Source organism: Myodes glareolus, chromosome 15 (genome assembly GCF_982192425.1).
Source record: "Myodes glareolus chromosome 15, mMyoGla1.1, whole genome shotgun sequence".
Classification (NCBI taxonomy): Eukaryota; Metazoa; Chordata; class Mammalia; order Rodentia; family Cricetidae; genus Myodes; species Myodes glareolus.
Window position 1 is genome coordinate 17,321,894 of NC_142040.1, and position 24,635 is coordinate 17,346,528.

Sequence of the window (24,635 nt, forward strand, 5' to 3'; positions counted from 1 at the left end):
CATGAGGCCTTGCTACTCACTGCTGAACTACTGACTCCAGAGAGATTCCGGAGGTGAGAGAAGCATTGCTTCCGTTATATACCCACTAAAGACCCCACCAAAATCAGATGGATAGTTCCTGTCCAATGATTACACAGACAGCCAGGCTTAAATCAAATGAATCACAAAACGTGACAAACCCCAAAATTATGGTTCTGGGACTTGTAAGGACAGGGTGAGGACATTGACAGGGATGTGAGGGCAGTAAGAGGAAAAGAGTAGTAAGATATTGCTAATATGAACGAAACGGTCAAACAAGTCAATCTACAAATCCCCCTGAAATTATAGACATTGGAAGGTCCCTGCAGGTGTGCCTAATGACAAGGTCTCTATGATCTAAGAACTGCCCTTGGCTATGACAAAATGAAAGTGTGGTGGTCCAGACATTCATAGACTAGACTCTGAAGCACAATCACTGAAGATTCCATCGTCCAGAAATGAGTTCAGCTCAGTTACCTCCTTGAGTTTTGATTTGTGCCTCATGACTAAGATGCAGTTAGTCCATGTTTACGTTTCTGAATCATGATAATAACAGAGTATAATTTGTTTTCTATATAAAATCAAGATAAACCAAAAAAAAACCCTCAAAAAACAAAATACACTAAACTTGGGTCTAGAGAGATGACTCTGTAGTTAAGAGCACTTACTGCTCAGACACAAAACCAAAGCTTAGGTCCCAGCACCCACTCTCAGCTCACGACCACCCTCAGCTACAATCCTAGGCCTTGTATTCATGCTCACTTTGCTCAATGTGCTCTTTATGCAGACATTACTTATACGCTCACACATATAGGCAAACATTCATACACATGAAATATTTTTAAAGGAAAAACAGACATTGCAGCATGCTTTTCTAAAGTGGTTAAAATATTTTTCCTTCCCATCAGCAATGTGCAACAAGTCAATTTTCTCTGCATCTTTCTCAGTACCTGATTTAACTTGTATCTCTCTGAAGTAATATTAGACTTTATTTTAGCAAATTTAGATTTCCCTATTGACTAATATTGTTTGAAGATTTTCATGTGGTTATTAGCTATTAGTGAGTGCTATATCATCTTCAGTGGAATGCCAATTCAAGCCTTTTGGCAACATTATATTAGGTTGTTTCTTTTCTTTTTATTTAATTATGCAGTTCTTTATTTAGGAAACAAGACCCTTGTCAGATACATGACTTTTGAATACTTTTTCCTAATTTATGGCATTTACTTAATGGTGTCCTTTGGAGCTACAAACCGTTTTATGATAAAATACAATCATCTTTTGTCTACCGTATATTTTGCTTTTGATATTGTAGATAAAAACTAGAATTTTTTTCATTTTAGTCTATGATCTACTTGAGTTAGTTTTAGAAACATGTTGAGCAAATATTAAAGTTAATTTACATTTCAAACACAAAACAATTGTCCAATTAAAATAGAAAAAACACACAGTTATCTTTTCTCTGTAAAATTGTATTTGTAATTTTGCTAGGGATCAGTAGAAAATAACCATAAAAATTTTTCCACAAAGAATTGTGTTGGGTTTATGTAATGTCCATCCTTACTCTAAAGCTATACTGTTGTAATTTCTGTATCTTTGTAATAACTCTTAAAGTTCTGGTTCTTGTTTTTAGGACTATTTTGACTCTTCTATTTCAGTTTGAATTTTAAGATGGGAATGTCAATCTGCCAAAATACCAGCTGTGATTTTGTTATATATGTGTGGAAACTAAAATCTGATATAACTGGCTGATTTTAACTAAACAATATAAAAATTTCCAATAAAAAGTTCGTATGCTTTCATAGTTATTCAAGTGTGCCTTCCTTTTTTCCTGTTTTGTGGTTTTTTAATATACATATTCTGGATTTGTTTGTTTGTTATGCAACTTAGTCCTCAGAATTTACTATTATCACTGTTTTTAAAGAGTTGGACCTCACACATGCTAAAAAAGTGCTTATGAGTAGGGATATTCCCAACTCTATTCCTGACACTATTCTCCATTTTATTTCTTTTGTTTTGTTCATTGCAAATTTACAGTAATACAATTGGGTTTTATGCATTGTTATCACACATTAACACCAGATTTACTCACTGACTGGTTCTATTTTAATTCAGCTTCATAGCTGATAGAAATATCATATCAATAAAGTGATAACTTTCATTATTAGCCGGTCTTTATTCTCTCAAGTAACTATTCTGGCTGGAACTTGCAATCCGAAGTGGACTAAAGTGATGACATGATGAAGACAGACATCTTCTCCCAGACTCTGTGTGTGTGTGTGTGTGTGTGTGTGTGTGTGTGTGTGTGTATGTCTGAGAGAGAGAGAGAGAGACAGACAGACAGACAGACAGACAGACAGACTCAGCAGCGCACCATTAACTATAAAAAGTTGTGAGGGTCTGACAATTGCTTTCATGGAGCTGAGGAAGCTTCTTTATATTCCCATTTTGTTGAGTTTTCCAGCAATGTGTGTGGGAATGATCAGGTGCTTCTCCTTCTCTTTCTCTCTCTCTCTCTCTCTCTCTCTCTCTCTCTCTGGAGGGGGATTGTATATTGAAATCTGATGGTAAATTGATGAATTTTAAGTTGCAAACTACTTTATCATCAAAAACATAAAAATCAGTTGTTCGTAATGTATATTTCCTGCTTTTTCGCTTTGCGAATATTTTGATTAAAGTTTTTGTATCTTTAGTTAAGAAAGATATTACTCTTTAACTTTTTCTATTATTTGTGACTTTTTTATTATGTTAATATCAGCCTCAGAATGATTTGGAAGTACTAACCTCTCTATTTTCTGAAACAAATTTTCAGAGATTGTTACATCTTCTTTGAACAACTAAATTTTAAAACAGCTAGGATGCTATCAGAGCCCAGAAATTCTTCATGGAAATACTTTAAATTACAAATTGCATATTTTAAATTAGAATTGCTTATTTTTACTATAGATGCACTCTAGACTGCTGGTAAAATAGGACTCTTTGTCCTATGTGGTTCTATGGTAATTTTATCAGGCTGTTTGTTGGATCTATGTTTTAAACCCACACATGGTGTTACATTTGCTTTACTGCACAATCTTCCTCAAGGATAGCAAGTTATTGAGTATTATATTCTCTCAACATATATAGTAATTATAGTGTTTGATATACTTAATGCTTTGGTATTTTAATTTCTTCCTGTAACCCTTACTACAATTTGTGATTATTTCATCTCAGCATGAAGGATTTCCCTTAGTGTTCCTGATAAGGTATGTTGCCAATAACTGTCTTATACTAAGATTTGATTTTAAAAATGGCATACACAGTGTCAGATATAGTGATAACATTTTCAAATAATGTTTTTTTTTTCTAATGGATTCTCCTCCTCCTTGTCTTTCCTTTCCTCACTCCTCTCCTGCTCACTCTTGCTTATTACTTGGTCTCTTTTCTACTGTCCTATCTCAGGTTTCTTTTGTACAGCTCCACAATACCCACACCTCCCCTCTTGCTCTCGTTTTTAGTATAATGTTACATACACACACTAGAATTTTACTCGACTATAAAAATGAAATTTTGTAATGTACACAAAAGCTGGGTGGAACTGGAAAGTATGATAATAAGCACGACTGAGAATGATAAGAACCATGTGTTTCCTCTCTTGTGGATGCTAGTGTGTGGTGAACATGCGCATGTGTACAAATGGGTGTAATGGGGGTTAGGCCTAAGAAACTGAAAATAAGTATGGCTTTACATTTTCTTCATTTAGAAAGTCACTTTACTGGGTATAAAATTACAAATTCACATTTTTATCTTTACTTTCATCACTCCGTTAATGCCATTACTTTTCTTCTGGCCTCACCCTACGCAAACCGTGCTTCAGATGAGAACTAACAACACCAGAGACTACACAGGTAGCAGGCACTGGGTGGGCAGTGGTTGTCAGAATAATTTTCTTCTGTCCGCCCTGACTTTCAAGCTAGGATTAAGTGTCTCATTATGCATCTCAGGACTTACTCTACTTGGGGTTTAGATACTTGGAATATTTACTATTTCTGATAAGATCTTAAATATCTCAGTTATTATATCTTCAAGCATTTTCCTAATTTCCATGATTTTCTCTTCATGAATTTATATGGACTTTTATCAACACACTTGAGGCTATTCCAAAGGCATTTGAGAATCTTTTCTTTGGTACTTTTTGTTCTTTATTCTCATAGATTACACACGCTATTAATCAACGTCCAAGCCCGCTGACTTTCTCCTGCTATATTGAATCACCTGTTGGGCTGCTCTCGTGGACCTGTCACTTTAGCTGCAGTACCCAGCGACTCCAGAAGTCTCATTTGTACTTATTAAATAATAATTTCTATCTCCGTGTTAGGAATCTTTTCATGTTAACATATTATCATGCTCATTTTTAATTCTTTAAGCATGTTTTCTTAAAATATTTTAAAAGTGCTTTGAAGTTTTTTTTTTTTTTTTTTTTTTTTTTTTTTTTTTTTTTTTTTTTTTTTTTACTATATTCCACATCTGGGGGAAATCTGAAAGCTTCTATTGACTCTTTCCTCTCTCTCCCCGACTGGGTATGGACCATGGTTTCCTGTCTCTTTGCATGTCTGGTTTTGTTGAAAACTCATTTATTCCCCACTGCCAAGATCATTACTTCCAGCAAGAAATGCCACCAGATGTGGATCTCAACCTCTGGGAAGATCAATTGAGCCTTTTTGGTCCCATGTAAATTAGTTGTCAACCCTTCTGGTCTGCCAGGTCCCATGAGAATCCCACACCAAGTTCACAAAAGGGGCACAGAACAAGTATGGCAGTCCTGGATAAAAATGCAACAGATGGCCAGTTACTACCCACACTATATTAGTCTTTCAAGTATAAGCAGTGCTTGTGTTCCTGCCTACCCTTTATGGATGTTCAAAAATGTTTTTGTTTCCTAAATTTTAGATCCACTCTTGCTTTAAAAAGAAAGGAGATGCCAGCACTTTTTACTATCTATACTCAGAGACATTTAAAACACAATTTCATTGTTTCTCCAAGAACACACACAAAAAAATTAAAATAGCTGTCTGGAAGTCAAACGCCTATAACACAATCTAGCATCTAAGACTCAGAGAATATCATGGAAGCAGGGGCAGGAACACTGTGAGGACCAAGGGACAAGTACATTTGTTAGGAAATTGTGCTGTCTACATGTGCCGAGGGAAGCTGCACAAAAGTGTCAAAACAATGTCTACTTCACATGTATAACAACACCAGTGGCCGTGCCAATGTTGATAGGGAAATCTCATGTGGGGAGGGGTCATGGTTGTCTCTCTCTTAGCTTCTACATGAAGAGATGCAGATTATTAAGAAATGCTAAGAGAGGGACAGCCCCTCCCCCAAAGGGGGATGAATCTTAATTGATAATACCAAGTGGTCATTTCTAAATATAAATATAAACTACAATAAAAAGGTTCACCAGTTTATATGTACATAGTCATTTCAGTTATCTATATTCAATATATCATAATATAAACAAACATACCTGCGTCTATAACAACAGTAATTTTAAGAAGGCCATGAATTTGGCAGAAGGAAGTACAGAAATGATGTAAATACAGACCACATATATTAAATTAAAAGGTATTTTTAAATGTAATCTAAATAAATAGTAAAGATGTCATTAGAAACATGTATATCTCAAATTTCTGTTCAAGCTGCATGAAGTCTGGCTGGCACGACTTATGATGAAGACAGTCTCTATGGCAAATTTCAACACACAGGATCTCTAGGGACAAGGTGTCCTCGATATCCTCCTGTCGATGGTTCAGTTTTCACTCTTTGGGAATTCCAAGTGTTTTATATTTCAACCATATGTTACAAATGTAGCTAATTTACTGTTTTAGGAGGCAATTACAAAATTCTTCTATGTGGCCAAGGGTAATGTACTGAATTTCCTAGGACTCCATTACCTTTGGAAAAGTATATACAATGTTCCTCCTGGCAATAATGCTTACATGTAAAATCCCACTGTGGCTATGAAACAACCCAAAATGTCTTTTCAGCACAAAGACAGTTTTTGATAAATCAAGCTTTCCATTTAGAATTCTTAAATAAATATATCTATGATAAGGAAGCCGGATAAGATTAAGACCATAGTTTGGTTCTAAGGTTAATACTCCGAGTAATCTCGTTGGCAGTACATGTTGCTCTCCCCTGTGTAAGTGGAGATTCACTGTTCAAAGCAACAAGCCCTTTGATACTTAGAAATTTTAAGTTCTGTTCTATTTTTAAAATCAGCTGTATCAGTATTCACCTACTGTCTGGCATGGCCATTTATTTATTTTCAAAAAGGCTATTTTATAACCACACTTCCTTCCAGGAAGCCTAGCAACTAAGTAGAAACCCAAATGACTGACAGCAATTACACAGGGACCTTGCTGTTGGTAAAGCATGATTAATTAAAATAATGTGCTAAATCTTGGGCAAATAATTATGCAGAGAAATGGATAGAAAGCTTCTTTATTAGTTTTTAATAACTTGCTGTTTTATTCTGCATTGAATGAAAAGCAAAACATTTGATATTAGTATTTTTGTATTTCATTTTCTAGTAAAGCTAATTCAAATACTCTTCAATGTTAAGAAATAATGCCAATTTCTGTGAGTAAAATAATTATTCAAATAGAATAACTGTTCATTAAAACCAATATTCTTACACATAATTTTTTATATCATGGCTAATTAGATTAGACCAGGAATATAAAGAAACCTAAATTTCAAAAGAAAGGGAGGTATAAACTAGCAGGTGGAAGGAGAAGTGAAGAAAGCGGGAAGTTGTGTTTATTTAGAAGAAAATATGCTTGTTTAATGATGGGAGCAGATGAACTTGTGAATTGGTTTATTCAGGACTCTGAACGAGTACACAATGACAGTGAGTAGGGAAAATGAACGAACAAATCTCTAGAAAAGTAGTCAAGGTCAGTTGTGATGAAGTAAGGCTTCAAATTTTATTTAGATCACATTATAACAGTAATGCACTTTCGAACATGAGAATTTTTTACCATTTAGAGGAAATAATTCCTTTATATTTTCTCTATTTAGACAATTTTTATATTTTTAATTAATATGTAATTACTTCATTTTCCTCCTAACCTTTCCTCTTTCTACGACTTCCCAAGATTCCTCTCTCTAACTTCTTTCATGCTGCCCCTCATTCTCAGACTGGTAGCCTCCTTTTCTCCCTATTAGTTTTGCATCTGTCTATTCATTATATGTATTGATATGGATACACAAATAAAAAAACACAACCATCTGAGTTTGTTTTTATTATGTTTTCATAATAACTATTTCAGATGTAAGTAAAGTGCAAGAAAGAGAAAACCTATGTACTTTCCTTTTTAAGCTTTACAAAATTTTTAATAATTGCAGTGGACTTTGATTTTGTTCTTAAATCTAAATAGCATATCTCACTAACACATGTAGAGGATGAGAATTATCAAAGAGAAATACATCATTAAATCTGTATACATGAGATTAGTGCCTTTTTTGTGTTAAACTTATTCTTAGCAAAGCTTGAATATAATTGTACTATTTTAAATTTGTCAATATTTCCCTTTTAATTTCCTATTTTTCTTTTGTTTTATGTGTCATTTATATAACTCCCATCTAACTATATATTTAACATGTAAGCCTCTGGTTCTTTTTAAATTTTTACTTCTTTGGTCTTAATAAGCATGAGTCTTGAATCTGAAACTTTGATGTTGAGCCACAAAGGTGATTGATCTGAGAAGAAACATTGTATGTAAGATAACAGAATGCACCTCTGTAGATTACCAGCTTCTAAAATGAGCTGTTTTGCAGCCTACAATACAGCGTATCCCATTGTGCATACCATAGTCATTTCGATTCAAGTCTCATGCTCTCAGTGCTATGACTGGGAGCTCAAGTCTAAATTGACTCTTCTTGAACATCTAGCATTTTAGTGGAGAACCAAGCTTCCCTGCAATGTATGAAAACGTGTGTCTCTGCTTAGCTTTTACTGTTTTAGCTATGACCGCCTACCCTCTAGTAAAACAGGTAGGTGAAGAGTCAGTGAGGATTACTAGATTTACTGGGTCTTCAGAAAGCCATTTCCAAAAGTGTTTGAATGTGTAATTTGATAGTAATTTTATTATGGGACTTACATTATTAGTTATTAAAATTTCTACTGTTCTCATGAGTTGTTTACATGATGCCCTGATTCTTTGCGATGACTGAGGTTCATCTGCTCCCATCATTAAAGAAGCATATTTTCTTCTAAATAAACACAACTTCCCGCTTTCTTCACTTCTCCTTCCACCTGCTAGTTTATACCTCCCTTTCTTTTGAAATTTAGGTTTCTTTATATTCCTGGTCTAATCTCCGATTCCCTCAATTTCTACTCTACCTTATCCCATCCATCTAACTGAAAAGTTCTGTGGAGGTTCCCACAGCTGGTCAGAGTGCAGAGAATAAAGTGAGTGTGGATTTCATAGTCACATACGGGATGTACAGATCAGAACCCCTTCCTTAAAGGCTCAGGGATCACCTAAGAAAAATGGAACTGAAGGATTTTAAGAGGCAGGTGTTGGGAATGACTGGTGCAGACTAGTGTCTCCTGGATTACAGGACCACTGTGCACACGAACTCACAGCAGCTGTAACTGCCTATACAAGAGCAGGGCAGTCAATACTCCAATATGGAGTAACCCCACTCCTAGACAAGGAGCTGTGGACAATGGCTTCTTGGTCGAGTCAGTTCTCCTCAAGTATATGGGCCATAGTAAGTTGACAAGGCACCATTGGGTACCTATAACTATAAATACATACACACACACACACACACACACACACACACACACACACACATACACACACCACACATTGGACTCAGTGGGTTGGTGAAAATCGATCAAACAGAAGACATTAAGTTGGGGGAGGAGGAATGAATGGATTTGGAATAGTTGGGGCAAGAAGACGAGACTCAATACATTGTATGCCTACATGAAATTCTCGAAGAATAAAAATACTATATTTTAAAATATAAATCTTTTCTAAAGAACGGATTTATATCACGCTTAAGTCAAACTTTCCTAGTGTTACATGAGTTCAGAGATTCTCTACTTCTATAGCCCCCAATGGAGTAGGAGGGCCTTCTGTCTATGTGTTACTTTCATTGGTTAATAAAGAAACTTCCTTGGCTTTTTGATAGGGCAAAATTTAGATAGGTGGAGTAGACCCGAACAGAATGCTGGGAGAAAGAAGCAAAGTCAAGAAGACACCATGAAGCTCTGGCCTGAGATGGATGTAGGTTAGAATCTTCCCGGTAAACCACAACCTGGTGGTGATACACAGATTACTAGATATGGGTTAAAACAAGATGTGAGAGTTAGTCAAGAAGAGGCTAGAAATAATGGGCCAGGCTGTGTTTAAATGAATACAGTTTTCGAGTAATTATTTCAGGTAAACTACCTGGGAGCCGGGTGGTGGGCCCATTACTATACCCCAAAATCTATATAACCCTAAAAAATAACTCATAGGATTAAATAACTGCTGGGACCTTGATTCACAGGACTGAATAAGGCTTAGATATTAAAACCAAGATGCATTCTGTCTTCCTTTCTGTCGTTTTTTTTTTTTTGGATTTTCTTAATTGAAAGTGATTTTTATGCAATATATTCTGATCATGTTTTCCTTTTTCCATCTCCACCAAGATCTTCCTTATTTGTGCATCCATTCAACTGCAACTTTTACTCTCTCTTTGGTAAACAGACAGGCAAATAAACTAGAACAACAAAAAGAAAATGAAGAAGCACAGAAATACATGCACACAGACACACATAAAAACAGAAAGGAAACCAAGAAAATTCACAAAATCTGAAATCATAATATACAAGCAAAAGTCAAGGAAGATTTTTAAAATGCCTGAAAAATACCCCAAATAGACATCTTTTATCTCTGTCCTCTATTACCCTTTTTTTTAAAAAAAAAAAATAGCAAGCTTTTTCATGAGGAGGAAGACTTCAACTTCACCAGACTCTATCCAGAGCCCTAGCTCTGTAAAATCTGAGATGAAAGGTAACCAGTTCTGAGCTGTTGATGCTTAACAAGGTCTTGCCTTCTCTTGTGTATGTATCCTCACTTCACAATGAAAACACAGCCCCAGTGTATGTAAGTATGCTTGCTTGATTTGCTTTGCTATTGCTAACTGCTACAGTCTACAGTAAATATTAATTTTAATCTTAGATTTTAAAGTTTTAGACAAAAAAACATTTGATGAATTTTACATAATTACCTTTTCCAAAAATGTTATTGGTTAAGCCCAAGTGACATCTTACATAGATAAGGATGTCCTCTCACCTGAACCCAGCATGGAAGTTCCACTTTCTTCATCAGTACTTCCATCATAAATAAAATCTGGGCCAGCTGTTTTTTCAGAACATTCAGTTTCTCTGGAAAAACAGAAAAGCAAAACAGGAAATTATCAGTTCACCCCTGGCTAACTATCTACTTTACCAATAAGCAAATAGAAAATATTCCTGAAAAAAGGTTCTGATCAGACAAAAATAGAGATTATGTGATTTAGATAAAATCACTTCACAACTACCATAAAAGAGAAAAGTTTATTTTAATTAGTAAACACTTGTTTAATGTTTACTATTATTAATTATCACATTTTATTCTTCTATCAAAACATTATTCTACCAAGTTATCTCTGTGGGCCATTGCTTAGCATTGCAAAAATCTGAAAGCAGCTCCTCATTTCATTAAATTGCCCCAAAGATGAAGAACGGCATGCTTATATAGCTGTTCAGATTCGAGAAAATGAATCTTATCTATATGATTTAATAACTAAAAACACTTAAAACTATTCAAATCTATACTAGTCACTTGTAATCTACGAATTTTTTTCTTAGGAATTAAGTTTATAGATCACTTCAGAAAGAAAAAAAGCTTGACAATGATAAAAATAATAACATACTTTTATCAGACAACATAAATGCTGGTGCAGGAGAATTGTCTGTATTCTGTCAATCATGTTTTAAATAAACGCTGAATGGCCAGGCAGGAAGTATAGGCGGGAAAACCAGACAGGAAGTAGAAATGATGCAAGGAGAACAAGAGAATTCTGGGAAGAAGGAAGTTGATTCCTCCTACTCCTGCCCAGACCACCGAAACAGCAGAATGTCATCTGCCCCACTGAAAAAGGTACTGAGCCACATGGCTAACATAGATCAGAATAATGGGTTAATATAAGCTATATTATCCTGAGCTAATGGGCCAATCAGCTTATAACTTATGGAGACCTCTGTGTGATTTTCTTTGGGGCTAAACAGCTGTGGGAACTGGGCACGACAGAAAAACCCAACAAGCCAGCCCTTCATGTTACAAAATGACCCATGGAATTTATCATTCATTAGCAGGATTTAAAGTTAACATTGCTGAGATATAAAGACTACAGACATTCAACCAACTTGTAACCTTGGAGAAGGTGAAAAGTTTTGTTCTTAGTTCATATTTCTTAGTTCATAAAGTCTAAGAATTAAATAAGTAAACTAAACCCTGCCTGAGCCAGGCACTTTATTGCTGTAAATAGACTGTATGAACACAGCAAGTCTTACAAAGGAAGACATTTAACTGAGATGGCTCATTTACACTTTCAGAGGTTCAGTCCATTACCACTATGGTGGGGACTGGAGGTATGCAGGAAGACATCATGCTGACTACATCTTGATCAGAAGGTAATAGGAAGTGGACTCTCTCACTGGGCATGGCTTGAACATATATGAACCTGCAAAGCCAATCTCCCCTCAAAGCCAACCTCCACAGTGACATACTTTCTCCAGCAAAACCATAACTACTCCAACAAAGTCACACATCCTAATAGTGTTACTCCTTTGGGGGCCACATTCTTTAAAACTACCACAAACTCCAAGATGCCAGTTTTATAGATCATGACTGTATGTTGTACTTTAAATGACACCATGAATGTCAATCGAAACTATGTAGAGAATGCATCCACCTACAATAGGATATCTAAACCCAGACTACAAAAAACAAAAACAAACAAAATAAAAAACCGTATTACTAAAAACTGGCATCGACCTTGCCATCGGTCTGTAAAGCCAGTCTCCTCACATTTACGCCTGGTGTCTAAGAGCACAGGGGATGTACCTTTCAGGTTTCATGTTCTTTTCCAGCTGCTGGATTTCATTTAACAACTTATGCAAGCTTCGGATCTTTGTTTTCTTCTCATTTAGCACCAAGATAAATCTTTGATACAGATCGGCCTCCAAGACTTCTTTGGCACTCACACATTTCTCAAATCTAAAAAATCAAACAAGTGATCAAATCATAAGTCATGGAGATACCACATCATTAATTAGTGCAATTTCATCCTCACGATTTCAAGAAAACTTGGAGGCAAAAATAACTAAGTTCATTTTTACATATGCTTTCAAAAACTTAAATGTAATAGAAGAAAATCAAATAAATTGGAAACTAATAACTATTAATATTTGTAATTAATGTTCTAAACCAAAGAATAGTGAAAATGGATAGAAATAAAAAATTTTAAAATAAATGTCCAACCATAATTTATTTTTATGTAGCTTATTTACAAAAGAATATTTTCATGAGAAATTTAAACAAGTATACAGTTTCCTTAGTATATTAATACTATTATAATAGCAGCACCTCACATATTTTATATTAAAGCAATACACTTAATTTATTGTCAATCTTCAGATTATGACTTTTTCTACAAGAACATAATTGATCTACTTGTGTCTTTTTAACCCACCACACATGCATGCATACACCTAAAACTAAATAGAAACACAAATGTAATTAATTGAATTATGTCTCTTGATATTTCAAAGAAGACAATAAAGAAATTATGAATTTGTCAAAAAGTACATATATTTCAGTTTCAGATATGTAAGAAAAAAGAAATAAAATTGTCTAGTAATAATAAATTATAGTAGTCCCTGGACTACCTTAATGCTCAATAACGCAAGTCATAGGGAGAAGGTACCTATGTGTACATAAGCAGGTTATGAAAAAATTTCTATTTTACAAACTTAAACACAAATTCTTTCATTGAAAGTATTCTTTTAAATATAGTCGAGTTTTGCCTATCTTTATCTTTACAACGCTCCTTATTCTACATATTCTTAAAGGTATTTTATATGTGTTCTACATATGTCCTAATATTAATTAAATATTTACATATATACACATATAATACAATGAAATTATTAAAAATAAATTGCCAAAATGTAATACTATTCTTGAACTAATTAGTGTTGTTCATGGATTTTGTTGTAGCATGGATTTTACTAAGGCTGTCATTCCATGAGACCAGAGAATATGTGTGTTCTACCAACTGCTTTATTCACAGTGCCCAGCCGAGATGATTACTACACATTGAGGATATGAAGTGAGTTCACAGGAACAGTTTTTTCCAGCTCAATCGATGATTTATTACATGTCTCCTAGAGTATTTGTCCTTTTCAACAAGCCCTTCTGTAGCTTCTCTGAACCTGTCTTCCAAGATGCCAACCAGTCAGACATTACATTGGTTTGAGAGCAGTATAACCTTTAAGTTCTCTTCCTTGTAGATGCCCCTTTCACTCTGTAGCCCTTCTAGTTGTATACTACTGGTCTACCAGCCAGGAGACTAATCTGAATACTTTAGCAGTACTGTGTCCTTGCTAGTGGCTGAAGACTTTTTCTAAAAGCATAAGATAGGGCATGTATTTCTTCAGACACTTCACACTGGCAAAAGGGGACTTAGCAAACTTGTTTTACCTCATTGGATACAAGAGACCCCAATGGTCTGTGACTCCTCTTAGGAATGCCTACTTCCTTTCAGTCTTTCAAGTTTCAAAAAATATGCCAATATTTATGGTTCATTTCATGCAGGGGCATGTTATATCTATAATCTCAGATGCTAGTTGTCAGGTGAACATTCTCTTATTTTTATATTATATTTTCTAATGTAACAACATAAAAAATATAATATGAATAGAATATATATATATACACACACATATGCCTAAACTATCCCAGTACATATAATAATAAAACGCTTTAGACACATACAAATAAGTATACTGCAATAAAATTTATACATACTCCAATATCTTACCCAAAAATTTAGAAATAACAACAAATTCAGAATCTACTAGATTTAATTTCATATTTGATTTTCACATAAACCTCCTTGAATGAAAATTAAGCACATATATCAACTATCAAGCTAATTATCAAAACTTTATGAAAATTATCATTTTTATTTATTTTTGGTTTTTTGAGATGGGGTTTCTCTGTATTGCCTTGGAGCAGGCTGGCCTTGAATTCACAGAAATCTGCCTGCCTCTGCCTCCCAAGTGCTAGGATTAATGGCATGTGCCACTACTGCCCGGCTGAAAACTATCATTTGTATAACACATTAAATTTTAAAAAGGAATCAAAGTGAAATTTAAATAATTTTCATAAAAGTAGTATAAACTGCCTGAACCAGCCTTGGCCTATAACCAAACTGATGAATATTTTGCTTATCACCAAAGAACCTTCATCTGGCGATGGATGGAGATTGAGACAGAGACCCACATTGGAGCACTGGACTTAACTCCCTAGGTCCAAACGAGAAGCAGAAGGAAAGAGAACGTGAGCAAAGAAGGCAAGACCAGAGGGAACCTTCACCCGTTGATAGATGGAGATTGAGACAGAGACCCACATTGGAGCACTGGACTGAGCCCCCAAGGTCTAAATGAGGAAGAGAAGGAGGGAGAACATGAACAAGAAAGGCAGGACAGTGAGGAGTGCGTTCACCCACTGATACAAGGGGACTGATCTAATGAGAATTCACCAAGGCCAGTTGGACTGGGACTGAACGAGCACGTGATCCAACCAGATTCTCTGAATGTGGCTGGATTCTCTGAATGTGGCTGGCCCGGAGTCTTTCTGAAAAGCCATTGACAATGACACTGGGACTTGTTTCCTCTGCATATACTGGATTTTGGGGATCCAGTCTGTTTGGAGACTCACCTTCCTGGACCTGGAGGGAGGGGGGAGGAACTTGAACTTCCCACAGGGCAGAAAACCCTGACAGCTCTTAGCGATGGAGAGGGAGGAGGGGGAGTGGAGGGAGTGGGAGGGTGTTGGGAGGAGGGGCGGAAATGGAAACTTTGATAATTTAATAAATTTCAGACAGTTGAAAAAAAAGTAGTATAAACCTGAATATCCATAACCACAACTATATTGTGAAAGGTAACATCTTTCTGTTATAGGGAAAAAAAAGTTGTGCCTCATGTAGGTTAACCTTCCCTGCTTATACACCTTTATTGCAGTAAACTGATCATCAACCATGACAAAATCTCCCAGGAACCGAGTTGTACAGCATAGGGTATTATTATAAATAGTCACAGAATACAAATTTACTTTCTCAGCAGACTCAGAGAGTATTACCTTTCTATTCAGTATTCAGGATATTCAGGACTTAAGACATGCAGAGTTTGTGACCTAAAGTATCTTTAAAACCAATCTTCTATAGCATTATAATTTGCTATGTCTTACATAGTACTTGCTCCCTGTTAAACTTCTATCTGAAAAATTGGGCAAGACTGATCAGGTGAGACCACCGCTTAAGGAGAGACATGGGACTTCTTGCTTACTTAGGGACAATAAAACAAACCCTCAAACCACTGAAAAAGATTACAACTAGTCAAGAACCTTTTCTAAGGCCAGGTTCAAATGAGATGATACTGTAAGTAGTATCAAAGAGAAAAGGCCCAATGACATCTGTCCTTCCCGAAAGTGACCATGACATAGATCAATAATGCTAAACTTTATCATTAACCTCAGTAATCAGGGACTTGGGAAATTAGCCTAGAATATAGTTATTTTAAAAAGGAACAAATAAATAAATACTAATTACAAAAGTATCAATGCTTCAAAATAAAACATTGATGAGCAATAAAGCAATCTAAAACAGTGTGCAGAAAAAAGGAGCAAACACAAAGAAATTTCATACAAAAATATCCCAAATAAAATAACAGACTCACAGTCCAGAACAAATAAGAGGCACATGCATGTGAGCATATGGTACAGAAACAGTATAGTGATCATTATATTAATAGTGCATTCAGCCCACATTATACCAGCTCTAGGCTGTAAAATGAAAGAGAATCTGAGTACCACAGAATGGCTGAAGAAGGCTGAGAGCTGACGAGAATGAGGCCAGGCAGAGGAAGGCTGCAGCTGCTTCCTGTGCTCGCTGAAGGAGAGATTTTCTGTAACTGTGCTTACACAATCTAATGGGCTGCCAAGGAGACAGAAGGATATCTCCAGAGGTCTTTAAAAATCATACTGAATTCTTCTGTAGATAATGTGATTCTACCTTGAAGGCATTAAGACAAAGAGAAAGAGTTTCCAAGGCTTGCTAATTCAGTCAACTCAGTTCACTGAAGACTGCTTCCTATTAAGGCTATAATATCTATAACTCACAATAAAGCCCGAAATTTTCTAAACTGAAGGTCTGACTGTAAATAAAAGACCTATTCAGTAATATGAAACTTGAGACTTACTTTTTGAAATTAAATACAAAAATCTAGTAAATAAATACAGCTAATAACCTCAGGATTCACATACAAATTTCTAATGTTTTCCTTTTATTTAAAAAATCCAAAACTAACCCTGTAATGAAACATGCTCAAAATGGAACAAAGGGCACACTTATTGAATGATTATTAAACAGTAATAGCAAAAAGATGTTAAGGCCTGTGCATTGATGTTTATACTTTCTATCCATCCTGTAATTCCTTACTCCTCTATAAAGTCTTATTTATTCATGTCATCCTAAAGAAAGGAATTCATATTTGCTTTCGAGCAAATATTGATACACATTTCAATTCAAAACTATATTCAAAATTGAAGATATATTATTTAGCATTTAATTTCTCTTTAAAACATAACTATATTTTGTAAACAACTTGTTAGTATACAAACCTCCTGAAATAGAGAATAAACTGTAGGGATTAATAAGCATACAAGTACATTATTGGGTTTGCTTATATTAATGCCTACTCAATCCCAACACATTCCAGACGCATCTACCATAGTTTTTATAGGAATTTCTGTCACCCTGTTTGAGCCTTTCTTTCTAACACCTTATTTCCTTTATCTGCAGTACAAACACAATGGTGTGGGAAGAAATGATACCATCACAAATGAACACAATCCCAATCAGAGGTTACGTTGATAAGTGAACTATTAGGGACTCCTAATAGGGCCTAATGCCTGATGAGGGTCTACTTTCTATGTCCCCAGTTTCTGAACTCAGTACACTTGGGTTCTACTTTTAATCTCTTGAAAGCCAAGCCCTAGCTAATACTCCAGTCATAGGGAATCAGTGTGCTAAACGCTGTTCACGTTCTGGGATTCTAGCTGGTAGGAAGAGAACCTGAGAAACTGCTGCTGCGACAAGACACAGTGAACTGAGAGAGCCTCAGAGTCAGCACGCTGTCTTCTCAAAAGGAAAGAAAACAAATTCAGGAAATATGTAAATTCACTGGTCTCATAGCAATTATACAAACAAGAGCCTAGAATTCTCTGTAGAGAATCCCTTTCCCTCGATTTGTAAGCTCACCCCAATGGCAACACATTGTTAGGCCAAATAGAAGATATTTGACCCAGTAATGACAGCAGAAGAGCTAAGCTAGAGCAATCATACAAGACAAGTGACAGGCAATGCCTTGTAGCTGGCAGGCAAAACCCCAGAAAGCAAGTCAAGGACCTGTGTTCTTGCTCACACTTGCTTTCACTGCACAGGCTGCAGGCTCTTCTTCACTCCCTGCTGCTTGCAGCTCAGGCACCTGGAGCTGAATGCCAATCACACAGTCCTTTTTCAGTTACCAAGAGACATTTTAAATCAATTGGTTCAAGTACAGAGAACCCAGTCTGCATTTCTGTAGGCAATTTGTGGTTTAAATACCCTGTCACTGAAGATATTTTGAGTTTTATTATGAAAATAAAGTGGCATATCATAACCACAATTGATCTCCTTTAATTTAATTTATTTTTCCACAAAATAGAAAAATACAATCAGACTATGGATACTAGTCCTAATAATGCTTTGAAGCACAGACATGATACAAATTCATATTAAATAAAAAATAAAAATGTAAAAGAAGAATTAACTGATTTTCTATATAGTCTCCTAATATATAAACTGGATTTCACTCATTTATACATTAGGTTAAATATCAGAATATAAAAGAATAATTTTGAGCTGAAAGAGAATAAAAGTATTCCTTTAATATAAAAATGTGAAAGTCAAAGATAACTTGATGTGGGAGGTCCTTCTGTATGTGTTGCTTTTATTGAATAATGAATAAAGCTATTTCAGCCAACAGTTTAACAGGTAAAGTCAGGTGGGAAATCAGAAACAGATATATAGAGAGAGTAGTTGGAGTCAGACAGATGTCATGTAGCTGCTGAAGGAGAAAGACGCCACCAGTGGAATCTTACCAGTAGGCCACAGCCTCGTGGCAATAGACAGATTAATAGAAATGGGTTAATTTAAGATGTAAGAGTTAATTTATAAGAAGCCTGAGCTAATAGGCAGCCAGAAAACAAACAAGCAGTTTCCATTTACAAAATAGCGTCCAACGTTAGGCAATGTACATCCACATAAAACCTAAAAAAGTTTACGTAAAAAAGAAAAACATGCTAAGACTCATAAAAACGAATTCAATTGGAGTTTCTTGGTAGCCCCATTTTCTTTTTTTTCAAATAGGCTCTGCTTATTGGTGGCTAGCAGAGATGCAGTTCCTTTAAGAGAGGGCTTCCTGAATCAGCATTAGCAGCAAAAACTGCATGGCTCTTTGAAAAGATGTTGGCTCTGGCTCTTCTGGGAGGTCCTGAACTTAAATGAGGTTTGTGAGCAGAGTGATACAGCTGGCTTAACTGAAACCCAGACAGGCTGCATCCCTGGACCTGGAGCAGTGAGCACGGCTCGCAGAGGTGGAAAACGTCCTCCACACGTCCACCACACTGAAAGGCCACAAGAGGTGGAGCCAGCATCCAGGGTTGCCACGACCACACTGCTTACCATCTTAAAATGCTCTTTGTCAAAAAAGAACTATAGATACAAAACAGGACAGATTCCGATATAAAAGACCTCTAAACAAGACAAAGTATATTTAAAAATTGCATGTAGACTTAGGAGAGAGGAAAAAGAATATAGACAGTTGTAAAAAGATGTAAAAGGATTTAAAAAATAAAACAAAATCTTTAAAGAGATAGTTAACATAATGTAAGAGAGTACCAACAGTCATAGATTAAAGAAGTAAAGATAATAAGATCAATATTAAAGGTAGAGTAAATAAAGTAAGCCACAAAAAGATAGAAAATACACAGAGTATCTGGATTATGCATATTATTGTGTTTTCTTTAAATTTTTTGACTGTTAAAGAGCTAAGTACAGAGAGACATTTGATTGGGAGGCTGCTAAGCTAAATCAACATAAAGGTACCTTGACTTCAAAATTTAAGTCTAAGGATATGTTCCATTGGAAAGGAGGTTCTGCTTTTGTTTCCACAGAGGATGAAAACCTAAAGATTCCTCACAGGCTAATGGGGTATGATGGAACAAGATTCCTCCCAAAGGTCTCCATGAGCCCTAAAAATACTCGGCCCAACAAACAGCAGAAAGTAGTTTGGAGAAAAGAACAGCTAAATTTTCAAAATGATTGTCTGTAAATGTTTGTTTTCATTTAAAGGGCAACATAATATACATGTGTGTGTGTGTGTGTGTGTGTGTGTGTGTGTGTATTATGCTATATATATATATATATATATATATATATAGCATAATACATATGGTTCTTCTGCTTCACAGAAGAAACTGTCAGACATTCTAAAGGACACAGAATAAAGCAACTAATAAACTTTGACAGTCAAAACAAACCTTCAAATTTTCTGTTTCAGCAAAAATTCTGCTGGATACTATGGGCCTGTAAGCTGAAAATGGATGCCCCAACATTACAGAAGAACTTCGGGTGACTGTCCAGTCAGCAAGATGTTTCTGTCTGTTCTAGAGTTTTAGAAGTTGCTTACAAGGCACACCTAGGTAATATTGTTTCCTTCTGGAGTATGTGATGGAGTTAAAGACAGATAATTATAGTAGCAGTTTTCCTTAGTTCTGATAAGATAAATTAGATATAAATTTTTAGAATTACAAAAAAAGTATTATAACTGTAATTTGACTTGATATCTGTTTAGTTCTATGCAATTTTACTATGCTAAAGTTAAAATCTTCTTTTATATTTAAACAAAAAGGGGAGATGTTATGGGAAGTCCTTCTGTATATGTGTTGCTTTTCTTGGATAATGAACAATGTTTTTTCAGCCAATGGCTTAGCAGGGTAAAGTCAGGTCGAAAATCCAAATAAAAAAATAGAGAGAGAGAGTAGGTGGAGTCAGAGAGACACCATGTAGCAGCCAAAGAAAAAGGATGCTGCTGCTGGAACCTTACCAGTATGCCACAACCTCATGGTAATACATAGATTAATAGAAATGGGTTAATTTAAGATATAAGAGTTCATTAGTAAGAAGCCTAAGCTAACAGGCCAAACAGTTGTAATTAATATAGTTTCGGTGTGATTACTCAGGTCTGGGCAGCCAGGAAACAAATGAGCAGTCTCTGTTTAAAATAACTGGGTATTAGTTATTCAATTTTACATGGGCTACCTTAATTCATTTTATTTACTGTTAAGAACTTCTTTTACTTATGCTCATTCTCATCTACATATGTTGAAAACCATCAAACTCTTTAATATGTACTTCCTCAAGGATTCTTCAAGTCCATATAGAGCAAACACAATAGTTGTCCTAAAAGTTTACAGGTTTCTTTAAATGAGATGAATGTTATTATACCTTGACCTTGAATGAGAGATTTTAAAAATCTACTATATAGCACAATTTGGGTGAGAAAACATTATTTACATGAAAAAGTAGTAACTGGAAAGAAATTTATCATTCTTATTCACCATTAAAAAACATAAGAGGCAAATCCAGGAAAATGAAAGACTTTTCAATGTCTTATTCAGTAGCAACAATTATGTCATTTTTTAAAAAATGATTGTAGCATGAATTTTCAGTCAGGGGAAGTGTCTCTAGTGGGGCCAAGACACACATCATTTGAAGTAATTATTATTCAGTAACTCCAAACAAAAAGTCAACTCTGCTTATTTATATTTCACATCTCCTTTGTTAATTATTAATCCTATAAATTAGGCTACATCAATCCTTTCCTTATAAATATCCTATTCTTTGCAAGTGCTGGGGACTAGGTCAGGCCATGTGTATGCTTAACACACAGTCTCTCAGCAGGCAACACACTCCGACTAATGATTTTTAACAATATAATAATGGCCTGTGATATTTGATCTGCAGTCACTTCTTACTTTCTTGTTTGTTGATTCTACCAAGCAACAAGAGAGCATAAATGGTTAATACTCTCCTGCTGTACAAAACAGCCACTAATAACGTGGTCGAATAAAATTGAGTAAAGGAATAATTAGGGAAGGATTTTATAAAATGCCTGTTCTACATATGTTGTAAATTTATATATCATTAGCTTACGTCTACAGGAATGAAAGAGCTCAGTGTTTTCCTGATGCAAGCACACTGTTTACATACCGGCCTTGAACATCATTCCAATCTCGCAGGAGTCTTTCGTTTTCCTTCTGCAGGTGCTCGTTTTTGGCTTGTTTTTCTGCAATGGTGTCCAAGCAGTAACAAATGAGTTCTCTAATGACTTCAGTTGAGTTCGGAACTTTGTCTAGGTTGAAGGAACCAAGTCTAAACTAAAAAGAATAAAAGGAATAAAAGAAAAACATTCAGTTTTGGAATAGTGTTGAAACTGAACAATTAGACAATCAGTTTTCAACATACTTTCTTCTGAGGGAAATAAATGTATGAGTTTAAACTGAAAGTGTACTTACCACATACACGAGTCAACATCCAGCACAAAACTGGGTCCCTCCTTAGTTTCTTATTGCATTTGTCATACGAATCAGCTAATAGCCTAAAAATAAAGTCTCTCACTTCATATCAGAAAAGAAAGCAATACCTACTCTTGGATGTGCCAAACCATTCACTTATAAAAGCCTAAGTTTATATTCCTCTGCTCAGAGTAAAGGAACATGCTACACATTATTATTTTTAACTCATGTACTACTAAAATAAGAGGATATATTTGTGTATAACAATTGGAATAATTCATATATAAGGTGCTACTGAGGAAATAACTAGTATTGGCAATAGTTAAAAATTAAATGGTTAAATACCCAGATAATAGTAAAAAGAATATTGAGAAACTGATAATCTAGAGAAACTATAAAGGAATTGCCTCCTTATGTAAAGATTATGACTTGCTAATAAGAATACTACTAAAGGACAACATGAATACTTTTGTAAAAAGTAAGAATCTTTACAACGATTTTAGGAAGTATATTCAGAACAAAGCACTACAATGCAAGTGTTAGTTATGAAACTCAAATGAACACATGTACTAATTATCTATATATTTATATAAACATATATTCATTATTATAATCATCAAAAAGTCACTTGTTTGGGGTTTATTACCAATTTATTGCTCCTAGATCATTACTTTCTAGTAGTTTATGCATTTAATGAAAATATTTCCAAAATGTATCATTTCTCAGGTTGAGACTTTTGAGACAAAAATATATCATACAATTTAAAAACCAGACAAAAATAACGTAACTAGAAGTTATTAATATAGAAGTTCAAAGCCTATAACCTATATGACAACTAATAACTTCAGTAACTTCCTTTAATTTATTATCACTTGGATATATAACACCAAAAGGCAAACTCTTATAAAGTGTCCTAATTTAAGTGTTCATATAGAACATATGGTTAGCAGATAGTTTAAAATCATGGACACAATGACAAAAAGTTTAAAATATGAATCTTAGATGTTGAGTAACATTTATACTCATCTAATAACTGAAGAAAATCAGGGTTGTGATGGTTGCTTTTAACTGTCAATGCAACACAATCCAGAAGCACTTCGGAAGACAGTTTCAATGACTGTCTACATCAGGTTGGTCTGAAGATATGTCTCTGGCGATAATCATGAATAAGTTAATTACTGGGTAGTAAAAGAGCGCATCAGAGATCACAGCACACACATGTGCACTGTTCTCTACCAGTGCCTGTAGCTAGAGCTCAGCAGTCTCTCCAGCGACTACTGCTGTGGGGGTGCACCACTACAGTAGGCCGTATCCTGAACTGACAGTCTCTCCAGCGACTATTGCTGTGGGGGTGCACCACTACAGAAGGCTGTATCCTGAACTGACAGTCTCTCCAGCGACTACTGCTGTGGAGGTACACCACTACAGTAGGCCGTATCCTGAACTGACAGTCTCTCCAGCGACTATTGCTGTGGGGGTGCACCACTACAGAAGACTGCATCCTGAACTGGGAGCTGAAATAAACTGTCACAACAAGAAAAAAAATGAAGCTAAAAGAAATATTTATACATTTGAGATTATAAACACATTTTGGAGGATTAAGTATTACATTACTAACCACAAAATATGTATAGATACATCACTATTTTTAAGCCTAAATTGCTCATAATATTGACTAATCCTTTGTTTTATCGCATCTTTTATGAGCTCTTAAAAACACTAAAATAGTATCAGATAAACAAAAGAATTTCCCTTATTTCAATGAGCATACCCATTGGAAAGGAACTCATTTGCTTGAATTAAACAATTTAAGAAACATTAAACAAAAATGTACTGGAAAAGAGCAGAAATTCAGTTAGTCTAAATTGAAACTGCTGCATCTGATTTAATTATTCATTTTAAGCTTTTAATCATATGGCATTTGAAATTTTTCATATAATAAAAGATGAGTCCATGTAACAAGAGTAAAGGTTTAAAAAAATTAATGATTGGAAAAAAAATTGAACATGTATTTTTTGAAGCTTTTCTGAGTGTAAACAAACTGAAAGTTAAAGGTCATCTTACAATATTACCTTGTGAGATTATGTAAAGCAAGAGAACAACTAAGTTTACTTTAATTGTAAATAACAGAGGACACTGTAAACAGAACACATATCCCCAAAGGTGCCGGCATCCTCTTTGTATTACAGCTGTCAGTGTGTTTTTAGAGAAGAAAGGTTTTCATCATGGGAGACTTTTAAAATATCAAGTGTGTAGAGAATGTGTCCACACTTTGGCTTGAGCAAAGCAATCTACAAAGTACTAATGCAGAAACAAGAACAAGGGGGTCCTATATACACGTCTTTTAAAAAAGAAAAAGAAAAAGAAAAAAAACTAATTCTAAATGAATGTTAGTCAAAATATCACTCAAATATTTAAAAATATTTTAAAATTTATATCATATATGAATACAGTGTTTTTGACATTCATCTCTCATTCCTAACTTCTGCCAGGTCGACCCCGAACACTCCTCTCAACTTCATGTTCTCTTTTTCAAATAAAAAATATTCTTAATTTATTCTTTAACTAATTATAGTGTTTAAAATAAATGGAAATATTGTTTCTCCTTCAGAGTAAGCAATTTCT

The 24,635-nt window shown here is 35.0% G+C and overlaps 1 protein-coding gene across 5 annotated transcripts in view; it reads right to left on the bottom strand.

Annotated features, from left to right (window-relative positions):
- The window catches only part of Xrcc4 (X-ray repair cross complementing 4), a 212,661-nt gene that overhangs the window by 108,404 nt on the left and 79,622 nt on the right, over positions 1–24,635 (bottom strand). For all 5 annotated transcript variants that reach the window (XR_015734962.1, XM_087896767.1, XM_087896769.1 and 2 more), the window contains 3 exons: positions 21,706–21,872; positions 12,174–12,326; positions 10,359–10,450 (listed from right to left, as the gene is read on the bottom strand). Coding sequence is in view for 4 of the 5 variants with exons in the window: in XM_087896767.1 (XP_087752893.1) it covers positions 10,359–10,450; positions 12,174–12,326; positions 21,706–21,872 (412 nt within the window). In the remaining variant the exon portion in view is untranslated. The remainder of the gene's footprint in view (positions 1–10,358; positions 10,451–12,173; positions 12,327–21,705; positions 21,873–24,635) is intronic.